Genomic DNA, 24753 nt, shown 5'->3' on the forward strand with positions numbered 1-24753 from the left:
CATAGGTTCCCATCCCCCTGCCATATTAGTTTAACTCCTCCCCAACAGTGAAAGCTGTATCAGTATCAGAATAGTAGGAACAAGTGGCTGGCCCATCACCAAACTGAGCCCTTTACACCCAATGCACTTCCAGTCAATAAGATTTGCATGTCTCCTTAGATGTGGCCCTTACGGCTAAAGGGATCAAGGGGTATGGAGAGAAAGCAGGAATGGGATACTGAAATTGCATGATCAGCCATGATCATATTGAATGGTGGTGCAGGCTCGAAGGGCCGAATGGCCTACTCCTTCACCTATTTTCTATGTTTCTTTGTTTCTATGTCCATCTCCTGACCTAATGCCACCATATTGTTTTCTTACTCCATGCATATGAAAGTGAATAAAACACACAGACAGGCTATTTTTTTCATAGCCGAGACCTCTGTTTTAAACCTCCTCCTGTATTTGCATGTATTGCATGCAAAACAGTTTCTCTCCAATTGTCAGCCGGCTTGCCGCCTTGTACAATTTGTTGGCTGATTGTCTGACACTTCCTGAGTGATGAGCAGTGTTATAGCTTTGTTTCCTGCAGGAGCTGGCGGACTTTATTCATTGCTGTGTGTCTCGGGAGCCCTTGCGGTCTGTGCACTTTAAATTGTTTGATATGGGATACAAATGTGAGAAGTGTGCATTTAGGAATATCGATTGTCTTCCCATTGGCTATGAATGAGTGGGAGAGAATCTCATCCCATCGTCTCTGCACAAAAGAATTCTCATCAAAAACGTTCCAGCTGCAAAAGTTGTACCTCCTGTGATCACTCCACATGGTTTACCTCGCATTTTTGGAGGTTTCTTCCTTGATTCATCTCCGTTCTTTATCTGATCCCTGCAATTCCAAAATTCTCTGTATCTGACCTCTCGGGAATTTATGGATAAAAATCACAATTGTCACAATTTGAAAAAAAGAATGGCTGAAGTGAAGGCAACTGGTGATCGCAGACACCAGCTGATGGAAGTAGAACTGCACGATTGATGTCGCTCAGAAAGGCACTCAATTCTGCGTCATATTGAAAACCTCAACAGTTGGAGGGTCATCGAATTGACCTGAGCATCCCTGAGGATGAAGAGATGAGCACGGAATCCGTTTTAGTTGTGGAATAACTCATCAGTAAAGCACTGCATGTTGAAGATTCTGTGTCTCTCAAGACTGCAATGCACAGACCATTAACCAAGTGCTCTAATGCGAAACTTCTTTATTCTGGAAATACCACATTTTCCAGTAAAGGCATGGATTGTGAAGGAAGCCTGGGAAAGAGGTTAGGTTTTATGCTGACAAGCATATTTTAAATTTTCTACATCTATTGGCTGAATTGCTTACAAACATAAACTGTTCAATGATGTGAAATAGTACTTGCAAGATCTGGGTTTTGAAGCTCAATTGAAGAGTTATGTGGCCGGAAAGCATTTGCTTCCTGAGGAGATAAGAGAATTTATTAGGGTGGAGAGATGCCTGGGTCCCAAAAGGAGACAATCAGGCACAGGCTTCATCCTGCTGCATATTAAAAGACACAGTAGTCACTGACATTTTTAAAATTTGAGTTTCCCATGAGTTCAGAAATTGGCTTCATTTGTTCGTTTATTCTGCTTCGGTTTGTGAGCAGACTTTTTCCCCTTCCTCAACGTCACAAACTGACTTTTGCTAGGGTACAGTTCCACAGCAGCATTTATTCTTCTGTGGCTCCCACAGCGGCAATTCTTCATGTATGAGTGTTGGAAGGCTGTGGGATTGAGAGAGTCATCATAACCGACCCTGATCCTGTACTAACCTGACATCTACACGAGCACTTCCACCAGGGGGTCACTCTGCAGCAATTAGGGACCCTAGGGGGGATTTTTCATCTTCCTCATCTGGAACACAGAAGTCATTAGCGGCATCCCCGCCCTAGCTCAGAATAGTTTTTTCAGCACAGGCTGAGAGCTGAACCTGATTTGCATGACTCAGTATCATATCACATTGTTCATACTCTCATCCTCAAGAATCCAGTTTTCTTCTACACTGCATGCACCTGTTTGTTTTGTCCTTATACAAAGAATGTTCATGTCAGAATCAAGCTCTTACACCCATTTAGGAATATGTTCATGGTTATCAGTGCTGGCATCAGGAAGCTGGCATCCTGGCTTATTGTTTATCAGGTTTACAATGGTGCAAGAGAGCGAAACGCTGAGCATCTTGCTTTAGCATGGATTCTGATTCAAGGTGGACAAAAAAACCATGTATGCAGAGATGAGGTATAATGACCTCATCTGTGCACTAAATTCAATGGCCCTGAAAATGTGAGTCTCATTCTGCTGCCATAATAGTAATGGAGTGAGACCTCCTCCCACTGGCCAGCATTTCTACTTGCCCTATCTGAATTCCTGGGATCAGAGGCATTAGCAAAAAATAGATTGGTGCCCTCTAGGTGGCACTCTGCCACTGTGCCCAGATGCGAGGTGAAGATGCTCAATGTGGACTACTTTCCTGAAAGGCCGGTTTCCTTATGGCAACTGATCACAGCCCGAAGGAACCTTCTTGAGAAAAAGGCCAACATTCTATTAGCCTTATTGATTACTTTTTGTACTTTTGAACTAGCTTTTAGTAATCTGTGCACATGGAAACCCAAATCCCTTTGGTCCTCTACATCTTCTAGTCTCTCACCATTAAGAATATACTTTGATTTGTCTTTCTTGGATCAAAAGTGGATGATTTCACACTTCCCCACATTGAAGTCTATCTGCCATAGTTGTGCCCACTCGTTTAGTCTGTCTGTGTCCCTTTTTAACTTCCTCCTCTCATCTCACAAAACTTAATGTGTCTCCTAACTTAGTGTCATTTGCAAATTGAATTTTTACGTTCTATTCCTCCATCCAAGTCATATGTTGAAAAGCTGAGACTCCAGTACAGATCCCTGGGGAACACTACTTGTCACATTCTGCCAATCAGAAAAGGTTCCCTTTACCCCTGCTTTGTCTCCTACCTCTCAACCAATTATCAATCCATGTCACAATTCCTTGCACATTCATTTATGCTAATAATCACTTGTGCAGATTCTTATTAAATGTCTTCTGGAAGTCCAGATAAACAACATCCATAAACTCCCCTGTCCACCATGTTATGACCTCCTCAAAAAATCAAACTAGATTGGTCAAACAACACCTAATCCACATGCCCATTGCACCCGAAATGTAGCATCGTTATACTGTAATTGGTGTGGATTATTGAAAATCACGTCCAGTTATTATGAAGAGATTGTGCTGGCTGGAATGTTATGCATGTAATAACTAGGATTCAATCACTGGACAGTACCAATAAATCTGCTGTGTTGTTGCTCATGAGTAGTCCAGGACCTAGTGTGTGATTCCTAATGTTTACTGTGCTCCTATTGAAGCCTATTATTGTAATACAGCAAATTTAATGAAGCAATATATCAACTAGCAGACACAGGGTAGAACCATTACACCCCTTGCTAATACTGAAAGATGCAGGTCTCAAAGACAGGGCTGGATTTTAGACTTTTCTGTCTTCGAGGCGAAAACAGAGGCGGAGAGGGAAAGTTACCGGTCGGGAATAGTCTGCACTTTGGAAAGGAATTTTCGTCAGGGGGGCGCAAAGCGAAGGGAGGCGCTGTCCACTTTTCGAGGTGCAAAAATGGGAAACTCGTGAACTAAAGTGTGCGCTCCAAGAGAGGCCTTTGGGGGGGCGGGCGGGGTGGGGGGGAGGAGAGAGGGCGGGGTAATCCTTAAAAAAAAAAACACACAACGTTCCCAAAACATTGCCCATGCCACCACAACACCAATTGCTAAAAAAATTGAAAGAACAAGCGCTCGCACTTACCTTCGGAGTACTTCACCTTCCTCACCGCCGCCGGCATAGCTGGACCGCACTGATTTCCCAGGCAGTCATTGCTGGTGTACTTCCAGGCGGACAGGTCAGAGAAAAGTCCAAACTCAGACCGTGTCGCAACGAGAGGCGTCGCACACCCGGAGTAGCTCTTTCCGGCGGTGCTGCTGAGCGCCTCCGCAAAAACGGACCGAAGGATCACGAAGGGGCGCAAGAGTCTTGAACGCTGCCTTTCAGGCCGCTCCGGGGCAAAACGCCGGAGCACAAAGGACAAGAAAATCCAGCCCAGAATATTTACATAGGTAATACTATTTACCTAACATTTCACAAAACCAACTTAGTTTAGGAAACAAGTAACTTTGGGCTAAAATAACATTTTAAGATATTTATTTTTGTTGCTCTTCCTGCCACAATGCAAACATCGCACCCCACCCCAGAAACATGATTAAAAACTCATTGGCAATGATGGCTCAAAATTTTTCATTTTTCATGGTTAAAAAGGTGAAATCTTTTCACTTTGATGTTTGTATCCCCTACTTTTCATTTTGATGTTTTTATCTACTGTTTGGATAAAAACTTCAAAAAATAAAACTTAATTTATGAAATTTTTGCCTGGTTGTCGCAGTAGACCCGACTATTGTAGTTGACAGGAACACGATGATGAGTTGGTCTTTCTCTCCCTCCTGCCATCTCTCTCTTCTTTCTTCCTCTCTCTTCCATCCTCTTCTCTCTTCCATCTTCCTCTCTCCTCATCCATCTCCCTCTCCAGCAAGTATAGATTTTCTGTTTGGTTATCATGTGATGTGTTGTCATGGTGCATTCTGCGCATTGTAGTTCCAGAGAAGCATAGTCAAGCTGCAACTCCCATTCGGCATCACTCTCTCTCGCATACAGAATTTGTCCATAGTAGCTGGCACCTCACCTTAAAAGGCCTATGCAGGGGGAATCTTTTGTGTGCATTTCTAATTTCCAGCAACCAACGTTAGGGGTAACTTTAGTCTTTTTTCCGAATTCTGTAGCTTTCTAATGTTGCGTTATGTTGTAAATGTTATTGTAAATGTATATGCTAACCTGAGTGAAGAAGAGCAAAAGATGGGAAAATTACTTGAGCAACTTGGTCGGTGTTTGTGGTACTCAATAGTAGAAATGACTGCTGGCAAAAGCTTTCAGTAACTACTCAAAGGGAGCAGGAAAATGACAAAACAAGCACTGCAATTTTTGTGTATGTCAAATAGACTAGCTGCAGTAGTTTTAAATCAAGTTTGAAACCTTATTGATTAAGTAACTGTTCTGCGCCGACAGCCACTGCTCAGAACGATCTACTGGCAATACATGTTCCATGTAGGTAATGTGATTTATATTTTGTCCTAAGACCACAATGTTTTACATTAAGCACAATGATGATAGAAACATTGCCAAATAATTGTATCTATATGTCCAAATTAAAAGATATTTGATAAATACCAAATTTAATTCCTTATCTTGTTTTCCTTACTTTGAATTACACTGTAGAGCAAAATAATAATGTAGCCTTTAACCCAAATTTTCTGCAAGCTAGGTGCTGTAGATGTAAAACGTAAGCTGAAGTGTTAAATAGGGAAAGATCTGACTCAGCAGTATGGGACTGCCTGTCGAGATGAAGAGATTATCACTACAGCTATGTGTTGTTGTATAAATATTTGGGTTAGGCACTCTCTGGAGCATATTGTGGAAATGTTTTAATTCTTGTCCAGTGACATCAGGTGTTGTTAACCCTTGTGAAATCCAGCAATCTATCAATATTTGCTGTAATTATTTAAGCTAACAATCTGCCATCTGCTTGAACAGATAGAACAAGGGAAGTGATATTTAAATTCCAGTCTCCTTACATGTCAGACATGGGCGACAGATCTCCTTGGAGATAACCATTTGAAAGAATTTATTTTCTTAATCGCTAACAGTAGCAGCCAACATTACTGTGCTTTTTAAGAATAATATTATTACATGTCTAAAATAAAAAATATATATTTTTTGAATCTACAATTTAAGTATGTACCTTAAATGTAGCTGGTATCTTTGTTTATATTTTGGTAATAATCATTAAAAAAATCTCTCATGATATACATTTCATATTCTGATGTTGATATATACATCTACATTAGGACCTCAATTATCTTTATTCTCAAGTATATATGCAAATTTTCACGAATAATAGGAGACCAGTGGGAATCTGGGCTGCCGGTGCTTTTTTTGTTGTCTTCACCTCTTTTGTTCTGCTCCTGTTAACACTTCACATGTCAATTTAAAGCTCTCCCAATCACCATACTGTGGCTGAAATTGTGGAATTATTTAAGCTAACAATCTGCCATCTGCTTGAACAGATAGAACCAGACAAAAATGCTGCAGCAACGACCACAGCCCCCCATGTTACAGAGGTGAGCCGTAAGGGCAACGGGCGCTCAACTCCAGTAATCCAACATGCAACTTCTACTGATGTCAGGATTGTGGAGTTGACAGATTTGAAAGGAGTAGAGTCTGTCTGTTTAAATGGGATCCCATGCTGGTTCGCAGATCGCACATTAAATGTAACACCAGCTGATTAGATTCAGCAATCAGTTTGCTCACTAGCACAGCATACCATTTAAAGACGTACGTTCTCAGTTGATTTTAAAGTTCCACCGTACTAATCGCAGTGATGTTGGCATAGCTGAGGTGAACGCTTACTAACTTTAATAACCATTTCTGTAATGGGGAGAGCATTGTTGGCCAGCTTTCTTGGTTCTGTGGAGGGTCTGCCATCTGAGTCACAAATGAGTGAGTGGAGAAGCTTTGATTTTTCAGATCAGCCAATCCAGCACCAACTTATCTTGCTAGCAGAGTTAGAGCAATGGAGTTGAGTATTGCTTTGGAGGACTGAGGTGCATTCAAACTTCAGAGCAGTAGTTACCAGTGTAATTTGGAGACTCTTACTTAGGTCCATAAAAGTTTACAGCACAGAAGGAGACTAATCAGCCAATCGTGTCTGTGCCAGCTCGGTGACTGTGTCTCAAGCAATGCAAACCTAATCCCACAGCCCTGTTTTCTTCCCACAACCCTTAACTTTTCTGCTTCAAATTTTTATCTAACCTTTCTTGTAAAGATGCCATGTTATCAGCCTTTACCCCTCTTTAGTGGCAAAGCATTCTTTCTTCCAACAATCCTCAATATTAAAAAAAATCTCCAAAACAATGCCCTCATGATGTCGATCATAATTACACTGTTTGTTGTCCAATTATCCTCGAAAAAGAATTGATGCCTTCAGAAGAGAGAACACGAGGTATTGGTTAGAAATAATCTTCTATTTTCAGACACGTACTTTTTAATATCGTTCATTTAACTTGGCTAATTGCCACACTTATGTCCATGCCAGTATATTGCAGTTTACTGCAGGAAACAGTTGAACAAAATCCTGTTCTTGTTTTCTTGAGAACTTTCTTGCTTGCTAAAAATATTTCTGCCAACTTTTGTTTTGCAGCTGTGAAACTGTGGCATGAAAAAACGTTTTAAACCTTTCCTATTTCAAAAAAAACTTCCTTTGTCTCACACACTAACTGTTTTCTACTCTCTAACTCCAGCTGAGAAGGTGGACAAGCAGTTTGGTCCCAGGTCTCTGCAAATGCTGTTATCGAATAGCTGCTATTTCTCTTTGGCAAGCCTCATTGGTACACTAAAATGCGGTGGCACTGTGCTGCTTAAACTTTTAATTCCTACCTTGCACCAAACACTGGTGATATCACCAATAAATATTTTTGTATTTAATAGCAATGACAGCACAACCAAGGACTAACAATGCTGTGAAAGTTATACAGTAACATCACCAGAACCAATAGTTATTTTTAAAACTAACATGTAACTTTTGTTAATTTACTTATGCAACATTTGCTTTGAGATCTTTGCCATGGTACAATGTAACTAGCTGCACTAGAAGGGTTGATGGTTCGTTTTCCCTCACTGCTGGGGAACTCTGCTCCCCACATCCTCTCCTCAAATCACCCTCCCCATGAACTCAACTGAGGTAGGAACTCACCAAGGGGGGTTAATTTCCTCTGGGTAATGTATTTGAGTAAAATTCCTGTCAGCACTGTTTTGACAGTTATTAGCCTGTTTGTTTAGTGCACAAAGGAATTTTATACAAATGTTTGAACCAGTGTGTTACCAGAGGAAATCTCCATGTGGGAGATTATTTTTCTGCAACAAGTTGTTATGATCGGGAATACATTGTCTGAAGGATGGTGGAAACAGATTCAATAGTAACTTTCGAAAGGGAATTGGACATACACTTTGAAAAGGAAACATTTTCAGGCCTCTTGGGGAAAAAGTGAGGGAGTGGGGCTAATTGGATAGCTCTTTCAAAGAGACAGCACAGGTACGATGGGCCGAATGGCTTCCTTCTGTATGATTAAGAAGGATGAAGCCATGACCTTCCATTTGAAGGAGCCATGTTAGTATATTATTGGGGTGAACAAATGGACTGTTGCTATACAAATATAGTGAGAGAAGAATAAAAGCTGTTACTTTATGCATATAAAATGAAAAAGGAACTACATAGGAATGTAAAATGGCAACATGTACAATAATGTCCGCAGGACTTCGTCATCTCGACTGAATAAAATACATCATTTATTTGTGCCAAAACCAAAAACAAACAATTTTTTTCCCTGTTTTAAGTGCTACTATATAAATTACTTAAATATTTTACTTAATTGTTTGTCCGTTCATGGCTTTACTTGGTATTTTTAACACATTTCGATACCTTTTTTCGTGTCTTTTATAACCAATATACTTATTGTAGAATCTAGTCCATTTAACTAAAATTACCAGCACATTTCATATAACCAATGTTAAAATTCACTGCTGTTTAATGTTAATCTGACCTGCTCCTGAGCAATTTCTTTGCACCATGATAATAAATTGGTTAATGAAAAGTTTTATATCCAAACATATTTTGCCCTGGAATGTAATGAGCTTTCACTGGGAATTATCTAGCTGTTTTTAGCCTTAATAAAACAGAGGGTTAGAAGTTAGTACTGCTGGATACATCAATGATCCTTCGTGCACTGCTCCCAATATTCACGGTGCTGCTGTAGGGAAGTGCAGAGTGGAGGCCAGAAGGGAAAAATCATAGGTACAGTTACCCTCAGCCACTTCGGCACAACACCTAGCAACCGATTTCCAACCATGTTGATGGAAACCTGGTGCAACTTACCTATTTCTTGGCCGCTTTAAGCATGAGGTGTAAGGAAAAATGTGGCACTCCAAAAAATTCTATTACTGGAGTAGAGTTTGTTACTATTGCAACATTTTACATTAGAGTGCGCTGGCAGAAACAAGCCAGAAAATGCTGAAAAATGTTGCACATGTTTGCTCAAGGGCACTTTTGAAGGTACTGAAGGAAAAATGCAACTCTGTAGTATGAATAAATTGTTTTGGTGCTTTAAAACAACCAAATCTGTTTCTATGGTTTGATTAGTAATTGTTTGCACATGGCACAGAACATTCAAAAGAAGGGAGCTAAAGTTGTGTTCGCTTAGTGCCATATCACACGTGGATTTACAGACTTACGAACTTGGCCACTTGTGCCAAGCAGTTTTCACTTAGTTTTCAGTTGTCATTTACAGTGGGATTTGATCTCAGGAATAAGATGGGGGAATATCATGGTACCTCTCGACTGGAGTTTCTTGAAAGTACAGATAATTTCGATCAGTAAGAGATTTGTTAAGAAAAAACTCATCTTGAGACAACTTTTTTTTTAAACTGTTTTCGATTATTTAATAATTAAACAATTTTGTTTGAGTTGCCAATATGCTATTTGGGACTATTTTTGTAATCATATGTGAAATACTAAGAGCTACCCCAAAGAAATACATTCACCAAACAATTAATATGCTTTAGCCAAAGCAAAATACTGTGGATGCTTTTGCCTGCTCACAAGCACAGGAATAGTGCTGTAGTGACTCACAAGGCAATGTTTTTATAGAATGGCAAGACAAATTAGCAAAGTCCATCAGCAGTCTGTACATCAGACCAACACTTTTATGCTGAAGTTTGCCACGGTTCGTGTACTTAACACATTTCCTTTTCTTTTGATTTTCAATAACTACCTCGCTGCTTAAAGAATGTCTGCTTTTCTAAGAGGAAACTGATTAGCCTACCTTCTGCAGCCACTGTGTATTGTTTTCCATTATATTTTCGAGTTGCTGAAGCCTTTGCAAAGAGCCATCATTATCTATTTCTGGGGAGTCCCTTTGCACCGTGTTAGGCACATAGTGATTTGCCACCGAGCGGCAGTTGTCCACCTCTGGAAGCAAAAAGGTATAACTGCAAGGTCCATGCTGAATTTGATAATGCCGTTTTCCAGTGTTATCCATACCCTTGCGAAACCCTGTTCCCAGGGAAAGACTGCAGCTGAAGAAAAACAGAGATGGAATCAACATTTTCTGTGTCCGTTCAAAGTGCAGTAAGTTCTTTGTATATTAAGTGCAATCCAAGAATTTTTGAAGATCTGTCAAAAGAATTTTTCAGTTGTGTTGCTTTTATCCTCTGGAATTCTGTGGTAAAATTGCCAAGTACAAAGCACTGTGAACTGTTGCTGCTTGATGTTCTGTCAAAACTGGAGTAATAAGGTTCTGTATTACTTCCTGTAGTCTTTCAGTCTGTGTTGCGCAGGCAGAGACAATGCTGTAAAGCAAACACAATTCCCCACTGGCTTGGTTTCCCAGCTTGAAAGTGCCCTTTTATCTGAAGCCTTGCTACACGTTTCTGCAAGCTGCTGTATCTGACTCAATCAATGCAGCTTTTTATGATAACTTGACAGGAATTGCAGAAGTGTTGTATGTACACTCCCCCCAGGGCTGTCAGTTATCTTCCACCAGGGAAGTCACTCTCCAGACAACATAGATACAGGAGTATGTTTCTATCCAACCAACACTGCATTTACCAAAAATCCAAAGAGAGATGATTGACCAATAACAGAGCCACTGGTAATTCCCTTTCAACCCTTTAAGTGGGGACCTATGAATAGACAGAAGAAATCATTCTGGCCTCCGTTGGACTACGTGCTAGATTACATTGTACAGCTAGAAATTAAAGAATGCACTATAAGTGCATGTAGATGAAAATGCTTTGCATTGGACTTTCTATGAAAGAACTAATACTTTCATCAAATTACTTAATAAAAATGAAATACTAATAAGTTGTGTTTTGCACTTGGGGAAAAAAAGATTCATGGGCTAAAATGCTGATAAGTGCTAAATTAGAGGTCTTTTGTCTTGGTTATATTATGCTTTGTGGGTAACTTGGTAAAGTGCTGTCAGAAATTGAAAACCTTATATCTTTCTACCTGTTACATGACACCGTATACATGTCAGACAGTAAACAGCAGTGTAACCATTATAAGTCAGCACATTTACATTAAAAAAACATGTTACAACAGATACCTGAACTTTTAGTAATGTTTCAACCATGAAAATTGTATCTAATTTTAAATGTCAGGGGATGTGCTATCAGCTGAAAATATAGGAGATTCATGAAATCCTTTCCATTGAGAAACCTCTGTTCTGTTCAGTTATGAGAACTAAAAACTGTTTTCAGTATTCTTAAGTGTGCTTTTCTTAGAAAGGATGTCAATCAATTAATTTGTTGAGTTGTTAGCCCAAATACTTTTATACCATGCAGGCACACCTTTATAACAAAGTTTTGAGTTTGACTAATTAATCCATAGGCTACATCTAAACTTTAATTTACTTTAAAAGACTGAAGTAATTCTGGAAACCAGTTCATATAATCCTTTTGACAATCTGCCAAGCTGCAAATTATTATATGGGAATTGATTTTCTCCACAAGAGAAGCAGAAGGTCTGTTCACAAGGACTCTGTCGTTACCTTAAGTTCAGATGTATTTCACAGTTCAGTCTTTTCCTCTGGCATAGCTGCTTTTTAAGTGTAATTATTATAGTTAAGTGTTCAATTTCTCCCTCTTTAGGGATATGGCCCTCACGAGTGTCTGTGACACTGAGTGTGATTAATTTGCATGAAAAGCCAATGAGTTGTGCACTCTTAGGTTTGATACGTCCTGCACTCCAATGGGAAAAATTGATTTTCTCTGTTAAGTTTTTAAAATACAATTGCCAGACAGCCTCCATGGCAGCTAAGTAAAATGTCATTTTTCCTTCTTGGGATTGGGGGGTTGTGGGGGGGTGGGGGGCGTGTGGACAAAGGAAACATCAGCTTGACTTTGCCTGAGATAGATTACCATTTTTATGTAAAGTATACATGGTGTGGGAAATGATTCCTGGATAGCATATTTAAATGGCATCATTTGGTTATAAACTGTCAATAATATTGCTTTGGCAATAGATTGTGCCCTTGGCAAATTAAGTTATAAATTGCATTTGCAAAGGAAGCAGAAAAGCAGTGAAACTAATGAGTTTGAGCATAAGATATTGGCATCGACAATCAAAAAGGGGGCCAATTGTTAAACATTGCTTTGTCTGTCAAATGTAAATAATTATTTTAAAGTTTGGCTGAATGTATGCAAAGGATGAGAGTCTTAAAATGTTAAGCTGCAGGGGATACAGTGGGCGCAGTGTGGTTGGTGAGATACTTTGGGTATACTTTGACAGTCTCTCTCATGCAGAGTTTCTGATCTCAGCCATTTTATTGCACGATATCTCAGAACAGACTCCAAGCACTTCATCACCGGAGGCAAAGGGAAAATTATCCTATTGGTCACTCTTTCTTACTTTGTAGCAATTTACAGAGCAAAACGGAAAGAGGTCGGGGAGCTCTTAAATCTCTGAATATTTTCCAAATTCTTTAAAGCGTTCTCAAAAGGGAACTAATGCTGCAAACATTTTGATTTACAACTTTTCAAACTGTAATTCCTTAGTCTATGCCCTCTGTTTTATTTCTGAATATTATTATTTTGAGATCTGCTTCCATTTTAAGTATAATGTTTTTAGTCATGGCTCACATGTTAATTTGTGTGTCGGAAAGATTTTCTTTGTGAGCTGTCTTGGCAAGGTTCACACAACAGACGCTACTGGACAAAAGTGCCTGTTCATTCTAGATTCCTTGCCATGCCTTTTATATCTCACTGCAAGTTAAATGGGGGCATAAATAATGACAAAAGACTGAAGTGAAAAGTAACTCAGCATCTTCAGTTATCCTTCAATGAGTGAAATTATAGAAACTAGCTTTAACTGCTAGGATTCCATTTTGGATTTCAATCTGAGCCAGTCAGAAACTCGCTGAGAAGTCCCATTTTTTGAACACTCTAAATGTCTGATGTGACTTGAACTTGGATAATCTCAACCCAATTCTTATGGACTTGTGCCTACGACATGAAACTTCTGTACAAATTGACAGTGAATTAGCATATACACTTGGGACCCCAAGGATAGCTTGTATGCAAAAATGTCACAGCATGGAATGGAAAACTATTTACTCCATGCTGTACTTCAGTTCGGAATTTTTCCAAATTTGTTTCACTCCTATCACTGACATCCAGCTCAACAATTCTCCAGAATATATTGGGAATGATTTTCTTGCCCGTGTACCTCTGGAATACTCACTTTCCCCGAGCAGGAAGCTCAGGAAAAAGTGTCCCCACCTTATTTTTCTGGGACCATCATGTTGTTGTCCGCCCCAGGCCCCCACAAACCAGAGGGTTACTAGTGGTGCATGCAGACTGAAGGCTCAAAGGTGGCAGTTAGGTTAGCCCAGAAGACCTTGATCACGAAGGCCTAACACATAGCTGCAGGTGATGCTAGGTAGGGCTTGCCAGTGAACAAGCCTGTATCAAGGATGCCCATGACTCAGGACAAGTAATTGCAGCACTCCTGATCTTGGCCAACAGCAGTGCATTTAAGATCCGCAGCTCTTTTCAAGCACCTGCTATACTTTAACGCAGAGTTAATAGAGACTTACAGTTTCAGAGTAATAGCCAGTACTTCTACATTCAGTTGCCCTTCAGTAAGATAAATGTTAAAGTTCTAAATTAAATACCAGCACAATTGTTTGATGTGGTTTGTGCAGTTTAGTGATGGGAGAAAGGCTTACAGTATCAAATCCTTATCTAGTGAGTTCTCGGCCGCTGTCAAGCAGCAGCAGATTAAGGTATCTCCTACAAGGAGGAAGGTAAAATTGCCAAATAAATCAATGAGGCTGCTTGTGAGCACCTCCTGGTGGCTGGTTAGAAAAGCAGTAGAGGAAGGTTTTGGGGAGTGAGGTGCATTTAGGCAAACGTTTGATACAAAAAGATCCTGATGAAGGGAAACAAATAACTAAAATAGAGGCTTAAAAAACTGTTCTGGAGTATATCTCTGTATACATTTGTTTTGTAAAATACCATTAATACAGTCATTGGATTGAGACAGCTGCATTAGCTAGTCAATGAAAACTGACAAAAATAGGGAAATTTGAATACTGCATGTGAATAAGCAAATAAAAATTTGCAAATCAATGTCCACGTACTTTTCGTATGTGTCACCGCATAAGCTTAATTTGATCAATTTAAATTCAATAGTTTACAGATAAAGTACAATAGATGCAAAGGAAACCTGTGAGGAAGTTGCTTTATACACCAGAATACAAGATTAAAATTATACTTAGAAACATAGAAACATAGAAAATAGGTGCAGGAGCAGGCCATTCAGCCCTTCTAGCCTGCACCGCCATTCAATGAGTTCATGGCTGAACATGAAACTTCAGTACCCCCTTCCTGCTTTCTCGCCATAACCCTTGATCCCCCGAGTAGTAAGGACTTCATCTAACTCCCTTTTGAATATATTTAGTGAATTGGCCTCAACTACTTTCTGTGGTAGAGAATTCCACAGGTTCACCACTCTCTGAGTGAAGAAGTTTCTCCTCATCTCGGTCCTAAATGGCTTACCCCTTATCCTCAGACTGTGACCCCTGGTTCTGGACTTCCCCAACATTGGGAACATTCTTCCTGCATCTAACCTGTCTAAACCCGTAAGAATTTTAAACGTTTCCATGAGGTCCCCTCTCATTCTTCTGAACTCCAGTGAATACAAGCCCAGTTGATCCAGTCTTTCTTGATAGGTCAGTCCCGCCATCCCGGGAATCAGTCTGGTGAATCTTCGCTGCACTCCCTCAATAGCAAGAATGTCCTTCCTCAAGTTAGGAGACCAAAACTGTACACAGTACTCCAGGTGTGGCCTCACCAAGGCCCTGTACAACTGTAGCAACACTTCCCTGCCCCTGTATTCAAATCCCCTCGCTATGAAGGCCAACATGCCATTTGCTTTCTTAACCACCTGCTGTATCTGCATGCTAACCTTCAATGACTGATGTACCATGACACACAGGTCTCGTTGCACCTTCCCTTTTCCTAATCTGTCACCATTCAGATAATAGTCTGTCTCTCTGTTTTTACCACCAAAGTGGATAACCTCACATTTATCCACATTATACTTCATCTGCCATGCATTTGCCCACTCACCTAACCTATCCAAGTCACTCTGCAGCCTAATAGCATCCTCCTCGCAGCTCACACTGCCACCCAACTTAGTGTCATCCGCAAATTTGGAGATACTGCATTTAATCCCCTCGTCTAAATCATTAATGTACAATGTAAACAGCTGGGGCCCCAGCACAGAACCTTGCGGCACCCCACTAGTCACTGCCTGCCATTCTGAAAAGTACCCGTTTACTCCTACTCTTTGCTTCCTGTCTGACAACCAGTTCTCAATCCATGTCAGCACACTACCCCCAATTCCATGTGCTTTAACTTTGCACATTAATCTCTTGTGTGGGACCTTGTCGAAAGCCTTCTGAAAGTCCAAATATACCACATCAACTGGTTCTCCTTTTTCCACTTTACTGGAAACATCCTCAAAAAATTCCAGAAGATTTGTCAAGCATGATTTCCCTTTCACAAATCCATGCTGACTTGGACCTATCATATCACCATTTTCCAGATGCACTGCTATGACATCCTTAATAATTGATTCCATCATTTTACCCACTACTGAGGTCAGGCTGACCGGTCTATAATTCCGTGTTTTCTCTCTCCCTCCTTTTTAAAAAAGTGGGGTTACATTGGCTACCCTCCACTCCATAGGAACTGATCCAGAGTCAATGGAATGTTGGAAAATGACTATCAATGCATCCGCTATTTCCAAGGCCACCTCCTTAAGTACTCTGGGATGCAGTCCATCAGGCCCTGGGGATTTATCGGCCTTCAATCCCATCAATTTCCCCAACACAATTTCCCGACTAATAAAGATTTCCCTCAGTTCCCCCTCCTTACTAGACCCTCTGACCCCTTTTATATCCAGAAGGTTGTTTGTATCCTCCTTAGTGAATACCGAACCAAAGTACTTGTTCAATTGGTCTGCCATTTCTTTGTTCCCCGTTATGACTTCCCCTGATTCTGACTGCAGGGGACCTACGTTTGTCTTTACTAACCTTTTTCTCTTTACATACCTATAGAAACTTTTGCAATCTGCCTTCATGTTCCCTGCATGCTTCTTCTCGTACTCCATTTTCCCTGCCCTAATCAAACCCTTTGTCCTCCTCTGCTGAGTTCTAAATTTCTCCCAGTCCCTGGGTTCGCTGCTATTTCTGGCCAATTTGTATCCCACTTCCTTGGCTCTCATACTATCCCTGATTTCCCTTGATAGCCACGGTCGAGCCACCTTCCCTTTTTTATTTTTACGCCAGAGAGGAATGTACAATTGTTGTAATTCATCCATGCGGTCTCTAAATGTCTGCCATTGCCCATCCACAGTCAACCCCCTAAGTATCATTCGCCAATCTATCCTAGCCAATTCACGCCTCATACCTTCAAAGTTACCCTTCTTTAAGTTCTGGACCATGGTCTCTGAATTTACTGTTTCATTCTCCATCCTAATGCAGAATTCCACCATATTATGGTCACTCTTCCCCAAGGGGCCTCGCACAATGAGATTGCTAATTAATCCTCTCTCATTACACAACACCCAGTCTAAGATGGCCTCCCCCCTAGTTGGTTCCTCAACATATTGGTCAAGAAAACCATCCCTTATGCACTCCAGGAAATCCTCCTCCACTGTATTGCTTCCAGTTTGGCTAGCCCAATCTATGTGCATATTAAAGTCACCCATTATAACTGCTACACCTTTATTGCATGCACCCCTAATTTCCTGATTGATGCCCTCCCCAACATCCCTATTACTGTTTGGAGGTCTGTACACAACTCCTACTAACGTTTTTTGCCCTTTGGTGTTCTGCAGCTCTACCCATATAGATTCAACATCATCCAAGCTAATGTCTTTCCTAACTATTGCATTAATCTCCTCTTTAACCAGCAATGCTACCCCACCTCCTTTTCCTTTTATTCTATCCTTCCTGAATGTTGAATACCCCTGAATGTTGAGTTCCCAGCCCTGATCATCCTGGAGCCACGTCTCCGTAATCCCAATCACATCATATTTGTTAACATCTATTTGCAGAATTAATTCATCCACCTTATTGCGGATACTCCTTGCATTAAGACACAAAGCCTTCAGGCTTGTTTTTTTAACACCCTTTGTCCTTTTAGAATTTTGCTGTACAGTGGCCCTTTTTGTTCTTTGCCTTGGGTTTCTCTGCCCTCCACTTTTCCTCATCTCCTTTCTGTCTTTTGCTTTTGCCTCCTTTTTGTTTCCCTCTGTCTCCCTGCATTGGTTCCCATCCTCCTGCCATATTAGTTTAAATCCTCCCCAACAGCACAAGCAAACACTCCCCCGAGGACATTGTTTCCGGTCCTGCCCAGGTGCAGACCGTCCGGTTTGTACTGGTCCCACCTCCCCCAGAACCGGTCCCAATACCCCAGGAATTTGAATCCCTCCCTGCTGCACCACTGCTCAAGCCACGTATTCATCTGCGCTATCCTGCATGCAAACAGTAGGATTGGATCTGATGGTAACAAGTATAAGCAAGTTGCTTGTCTAATTCACCTTGAGTAGTTTCAAATGTATTTATTAGCTTGGGTTTCCACATTGTTTTGACATGAATTTAAAGTATTCTTTATCTAAACCTTTACCACGAGATCCAAAAAATAAAAGTGGTCTGGCAGATATTTGTTTGGTTGGGTTTTTGTTTGACAGAAGTACCTATTCATCTCTTTGTTTGGCCTAGCGCTAAATTTCTCTTGTTTTTCAAATCTCAATCTTATCCAAGTCATTAATGAGTTGGCAACAATAAGGCTGGTTTATTTAATAGATTTAATTGATGTTTGATTATGGCAACGATTTATTGGAGGAGATTATTGTAAATGAATCTCATGAGTTTGCTCATTGATATAACTGATGTTCCATTAATATCCAAATGAGGGAGTTTGATGCATGTTTGAGATGATTACAGCTCAGCCATTTGCTGGAGTCCTGCAAAGAGGAGATTGTAGGATAAATTTCTTCTTCTTCTCTCTCATAAAAATAATTTAATTTGTTGGAAACTTTCTGAATAATTGCAGAGCATGATAGCAAGAAACTTTAAGAAGAGTATTTCACCATTTTTGTGTTTAGAAAAATTGCTTCACTGTTGGAAAGAGTAAAGTGCCCCAGAATGATGGGCTCAAATTTGGCCCACCCGTTTTTTCGGCGCACTCACCAGAGATGCGCCGACTTTGTGGGCTGAAAACGGTGTCTCAAAAATCTCCCCCGATTCTGGCCGCTGTGTTACCTCTCCCGGGGCTTGGCGGCGTGGCCAGTCGATTAGGGGGCGGAGCTAGGGCCCTGCACCAGAAACACTGCTGGCAGCTTTGCACATGCGCATTAGAGTGTGCGCGCATGCGCAGTAGCTCCTGCCCCCAGCCTCTGTGTGCGTGCTGCAGCGTGGGACACTATCCCGCCCCTATCCTGGGCTGAGTGGCCTGCCGCATTGGCCTGGTGTCCGTGAGTGAGGTTGATTCCTGCAGCCCAGCCAACCAGCCTGTGTCTTATGCGAGCCCGTGCCTTCTATGATCCTGTGGCCAGTTCCCTGTATTCTCCCCGGTCATCCCACACCTATCCCCGGCCGAGTGGCCTCCCGCACCGGACTTCCCGGGCCGAGTTTTGATAGGAAGGTAGGACTTGAGTTTTATTTTTTTTTTATTCTTGAATGTTTTTATGCTTCTTGAATGTTGTTGTGCTTTGTTTAGTGCTTTGCAAGGTCCCCTCTGCTTCCCTTCCCGCCCCTATCTCTGGCCGAATGGTCTCAGATGTACCTACCTGCGTTGATTTCTTAACTCTCCGCAAGGGTTTTCTGTGCAGCCACAAGTGGCCACATATGCTGGCCGAAGTTAGTTTGGAGCAACTATTAGCTGTCCAAAGTGGCTTAAATGGCCAAAACGGGAGGAGGTGGTTGGTAACGCCCCCTTTTGAAAAAAACCTAAACTAAAAAAATCCTAACTAACTCACTTACACTGGCGCAAATTGAATGTGCAAAATGTTGATTTTTAAAATACTCTACAAAAATCAAATTGCTCCAACAAAAACAGAGCAACTCTGAGGCAAAGTTGAGCCCATTGTATGGTCATCTAAACTTTCTGACAAAAATCAGCATTTTTCACGATGTCTGACAAACATGTGATAACCTCAGAATGCCCAACAATTCTGTAATCCACATATGCACACCCAAGTTTGTGTGCATGCTTAATCATCTGGGGCCCGCACTGACCGGTGATCATGGCACCCAGCAGCAGGAACAAAAGTAATTGTTCATATTTTGCTGTACATGAATTACACACAATTTTTTTAAAACCTTCTTAATAATTAGTGTCAATGACAGCATCATACTATAATGGTGCTGTACAAGAATATTATGTTGCCATCAATAACTTACAGAAGCAACAACACTCAAGAAGCTCAACACCATCCAGGGCAGAGTAATTCGCTTGATCAGCATCCTAGCCATTGGACCCAATGTCTACCCTCTCCATCACTGGCTGCAATATGTATGATCTATAAGATGCACTGTAGCAATTTACCAGCAGCTCTCTTGACTTGGATATATATTGCTGCTCCTTCATCGTCCCTGCCTAGCACCATTGTGGAGGCAAGAACAAATGAAAGAAAAAGAAAGCCAGCGGTTACATTGGAAAGTTTTGTGGTAGGAATTTAGAACTGTTGTAAGTGCATAGAATTAAGCAAAAGTCAAATCCTTGCCTTATGTCTTTGTAGTTGCAAACATGCCAATCGTCAGCATTGCAGAGTTAAAACCAAATGTCAGGATTTTCCAACAAACATCAGTGCTTTCCATGCTGACTGTTCCCTCTTCTGAAGTCAACCTAGTTAGTCATTTCTGCAAATGTGCTGATTTTGTACTTGTGTAACATCATGGAGGCCCTATGTTAGCTTGTGATCCCACATTCAGTAGCAGGTACGAAAATCCAAATTTCTTTATACGGTGTATATATTTTTTCATTCGTTCCTGGGATGAGGGCCTCGCTGGCAAGGCCAGCATTTATTGCCGATCCCTAATTGCCCTTGAGATGGTGGTGGTGAGCTACATTCTTGAACCGCTGCAGTCCGTGTGGTGAAGGTACTCCCTCAGTGTTGTTCGGAAGGGAGTTTCAGAATTTTGACCCAGCGTTATATTTCCAAGCCGGGATTGTGTGTGACTTGCAGGTAATAGTGTTCCAATGCACCTTCTGCCCTTGTCCTAAGTGGTAGAGGACTCGGGTTTGGGAAGTGCTGTTGAAGAAACCTTGGTGAGTTTCTGCAGTGCTTCTTGTACACCTGCTGCCATGGTGTGCCTTTGATGGAGGGAGTGAATGTTTAAGGTGGCGGATGGGGTGCCGATCAAGCGGGCTGATTTGTTCTGGATGGTGTCGAGCTTGTTGGAACTGCACTTATCCAAGCAAGTGGAGACTATCCATCACAATCCTGACTTGTGCCTTGTAGGTAGTGGAAGGGCTTTGGGGAGTCAGGAGATGAGTCACTCGCTGCAGGATATGTGGCTGGTCCAGTTAAATTTCTGGTCAATGGCTGATGGTGGGGAATTTGACAATGGTAATGTCATTAAATTTCATGGGGAGGTGGTTCGTTGGAGAAGGTTATTGCCTGGCACTTGTGTGGTGCGAATGTTACTTGCCACTTATCAGCCCAAGCCTGAATGTTATCCAGGTCTTGGTGTATGCAGGCACGGACTGCTTTATTATCTGACGAGTTGCAAATGGCAATCCAAAAGACGGCACTTCCGACAGCACTCCCTCAGCAATGAACTGGAATGTCGAACTAGAATTTTGAGTTGTGCGGCATCGTCAGCATCTGAGGTCACCCCAGAGCGCAACACAATTTTCTTCTGTACATGTACAGAGCTCACAAACTGACTCGTAATGAAATGGAACCCAATGGTCTGTGTGCTTTAAACCTTGAGGGGGGAGATGTACTGCAAAGTTATAGTAAATTGTACTGGAGTGTCTAAATGAAGTAAAATATATCAAGGACATACATGGAAAATATACTGAAGAGGGTAATGTAAAATGCACAATCAGGAGATGATACATAATGTGAACCATCAGGGTTTGACTGCTGCTCCAGCAAAAAAAGGGAATGGCAATGGTCTTACAAAAACAGTACCAAAAACTACAACGTAACTTGAAGCAGCCTCTTCTATTCAGGCCAAGCACACACTGTGTTCCAGGACAAAGTCGTGGTTTCGATCCACATGAGAGAAGATCGGAGTGAGGTGAAAGCCATGCAAACCTATTGATATCAATAACAACAACTTGAATTTATATATTCCCTTTAATGTAGAAAAACATCCCCAAAGGATTTACTGAGGCATATTCAAAGAAATGAGTGCCAAACCACAGAAGGTCGGATTAGGAGAGTTGACAAAAAGCTTGGTCAATAAGGTTTATTGTAAGGAGGGTTTTAAAGGAGGCGAGGGAGGTGGAGAAGTAGAGGGGTTTGGAGAGGGCATTGCAGAGTATGGAGCCCAGCTGAGTGAAGACTGCCAATGTTGGGTGGAGGGATACTGAAGAGGCCAGAGACAGAGCAACGGAGAGTTCAGAGGAGTGGGTAGTTGAAGGTTGAAGAGATAGGGGGGGCGAAATTCACCCCCGCCGGAAATGGGGCGCACTTACCGTATTTTAGCTGTTTTCATTGCTGCAATGGATGCGGTGGCCCCTTTGTGTGAAATTCAGCTCTTTGTCTTTTTTTTCGAGCGGAGCGGAAGTCGGTCACAATGGGGGCAAAAGTGTAGGTGGGAGCAGAGTGTCCATCAAAGTGGGGGCAGGCACAGTGTCCGCCACAGTCAGTCATCAGAGAAGCGCTGATGATGTCATCAGCCTGACACATCACCACATCTCTCCCCTTCACTTAAAGGGGAGGCCCGCTGCAAGCTCTGCGATTAGTTTAGTTCGGTCCACTGGGCCACCAAGAAGGGTTTCGGCCAGGCCAGTGATCTGGCACCCAAGAGGACGCAGTCCTTTAATGGTGGCCGCACTGCCATTTTGCAGACACTGCAAGCACAGTGCACCGACAGAAAAAGCTGTCGGGGGCACCAAGCGGCAGGCCAAAGATTTTTCCAGGTAAATCCGGGGTGGGAGATCAGCAATGCACGCTTTGGGTTCGGCAGCAGCAGAGCGGAAGTGAGGTCTGCCGGAAAAACCACCGAGTTGAATTTCGAGAGCGGTGGCCAATCGACAAAAAATTGGCGTCCATTTCTGGTGGTAACGACAGGCTGGATTTCGGCCCTAGGGTGTGGTGGCCATGACGGGATTTAAAGACAAGTATGAGAATTTCAAATTTGAGACATTTGGGGACAGGGAGCCAATACAACGTGGACAGGGGTAATGGGTGAGTGAATCTTGGTGCGGTATAGGATATGAGCACCGGAGTTTTGGTTGCGTTGAAGTTTATAGAATGTGCAGGGTGGAAGGCCAGCCACTTTGGAATAGACGAGTCTGGAGGGGTAAAGACATGGATAAGGAATTCAGCGGCAGATGGACTGAAGTAGGGGTGGAGGTGGGCGATGTTATGGAGGTGCAAGGAGGCAATATTTATGATGGAGAGGATATAGGATTGCAAGCACAGCTGGAGGTTGAATAGGAAATCAAGGTTCAGCCTGAGATGGTGGCTGGGAAAAGAGATGGAGTGATTGTGTCGACAGTTTGTAGCAGGGGCCCAAGATGATGACTTCAGTCTTCCCATTGTTTAGCTGGAGAAAATTGTCGCTCCTCAACCTGGATTCTCCACTCCTCTTGGTGTGTCTGCTGTTGCTCAGTGGGTAGCACCCTCACCTCTGAGTCAGCGGGTTGTGGGTTCAAGTCCCACTCCAGAGACTTGAGCACATAAATCTAGGCTGACATTCCAGTGCAGTGCTGAGGGAGTGCTGCACTCAGAGGTGCCGTCTTTCAGATGAGACGGTAAACCGAGGCCCCATCTCTCTCTCAAGTGTACATAAAAAAATCCTATGTCACTATTTTGAAGAAGAGAAGGGAGTTATCCCTGGTATCCTGGCCAATATTTATCCCTCAATCAACATAACAAAAATAGATTATCTGGTCATTATCACATTGCTGTTTGTGGGAGCTTGCTTGTGTGCAAATTGGCTGCTGTGTTTCCCACATTACAACAGTAACCACACTCCAAAAAGTACTTAATTGGCTGTAAAGCACTTTGAGATGTCCAGTGGTTGTGAAAGGCACTATATAAATCCAAATCTTTCTTTATTTTTGGATGTCGGATAAGCAGTCTGACAAAAGAGTCAGTGGATAGGTCTACACAGGTGATGTAAATGTAGAACTGGTGTTATTAGCCTTCATGGGAAAGCTAACCCTATGTCGGTCAATAATGTTGTAAACAGACAGCAATAGATGAGGAAGACAGGTGGGCCAAGAATTGATTCTTAGAATCAATGGAGATTACAGTGAGGGTTGAGAAGAGAAGCCCTTGTTGGAGAAGCTCTAGTAACAGTTGGATAAGTAACAGTGGAATCACGGAGGGGCTGACCCAACAAGCTGGAAAACAGACGAGACATGTTGGAGGAGGTATCTGTGGTTGCCCATGCCAAAAACTGCAAAAGTTCAGGAAGGTGAAGAGGAAAAATGCACCATGGTCACCCTCGCAGAGAATGTTTGTTACTTTAATTAGGGCCAGATTGGTGCTGTGGTGGGGCAGAAATTCATTCAATAGCAATTAAAATAGTTTTTCTTTTCTCGTGACACACATATTTTGGAGGCCCACAGAGTAAACAGAATGGAGTGGGCTGTATTTTTATCTCATGAGGAATGTGTAAGGCAGATTGTGGCTTTATAAAATATCATAAACCATTTTAGGACTTGGGGAGAACCCACATACATTGCTTTCTTCAATTTTGTGATGCTTTTACTCCATACAACCCTCATGAAAATATGGGAACTATAAAGAAATGGTCAAATTTTAGATTTTATCCAGGGCATGTACTCCAATTCCAAGATCCATCTTATGTAGCTAGAAGACTCACTGAGCCCAACTCTTGTAAAATGACTGAGGCAATATCGCTTAACCTATGTCTTCATTGATAATGTGTTGGATGGCATAATATGGATGGGTAAAGGGTTCTGGGCATTAGTGAAAGAATTGCAACACTCCTTTTCAAAGCTGATACATTGCTGGACTCGGCTGGGGTCAAGTGCACTCGACTCACCATCTTGTAAAAAGGCTAACCAATGGGACATGGTGGTTGGTGCATAGTGTACTATTTCTTTATATGGCTTAAGGCATCTTGAGGTATTGATTGGAAGATACACGAGCTATCTAGCTCAGTTGATGACTGATATCGGTACCTGGCTGTCCTGCTGGATTCTAACTTCAGCCGAGACAAAGTCCTTCAGGACTATGCCATGAAGGGCCAAGGGCACTTTGCTTTGTCTTTTTTTCCTTAAATGACAACAAATTTTCATTGTGGATCAAGTTATGTCTT

General features: G+C 41.9%; 2 protein-coding genes across 4 annotated transcripts in view; one reads left to right on the forward strand and one right to left on the reverse strand.

The window, feature by feature from the left end:
• Positions 1-10699, reverse strand: part of angpt2a (angiopoietin 2a) — a 112792-nt gene extending 102093 nt beyond the window's left edge. The window contains exon 1 of the mRNA XM_070884911.1: positions 10030-10699. Within this exon, the coding sequence (XP_070741012.1) occupies positions 10030-10311 (282 nt within the window). The 5' untranslated portion in view covers positions 10312-10699. The remainder of the gene's footprint in view (positions 1-10029) is intronic.
• The window catches only part of mcph1 (microcephalin 1), a 433479-nt gene that overhangs the window by 279646 nt on the left and 129080 nt on the right, over positions 1-24753 (forward strand). The window lies entirely within an intron of this gene.

This window comes from Pristiophorus japonicus, chromosome 7 (assembly GCF_044704955.1).
Source record: "Pristiophorus japonicus isolate sPriJap1 chromosome 7, sPriJap1.hap1, whole genome shotgun sequence".
Lineage (NCBI taxonomy): Eukaryota > Metazoa > Chordata > Chondrichthyes > Pristiophoridae > Pristiophorus > Pristiophorus japonicus.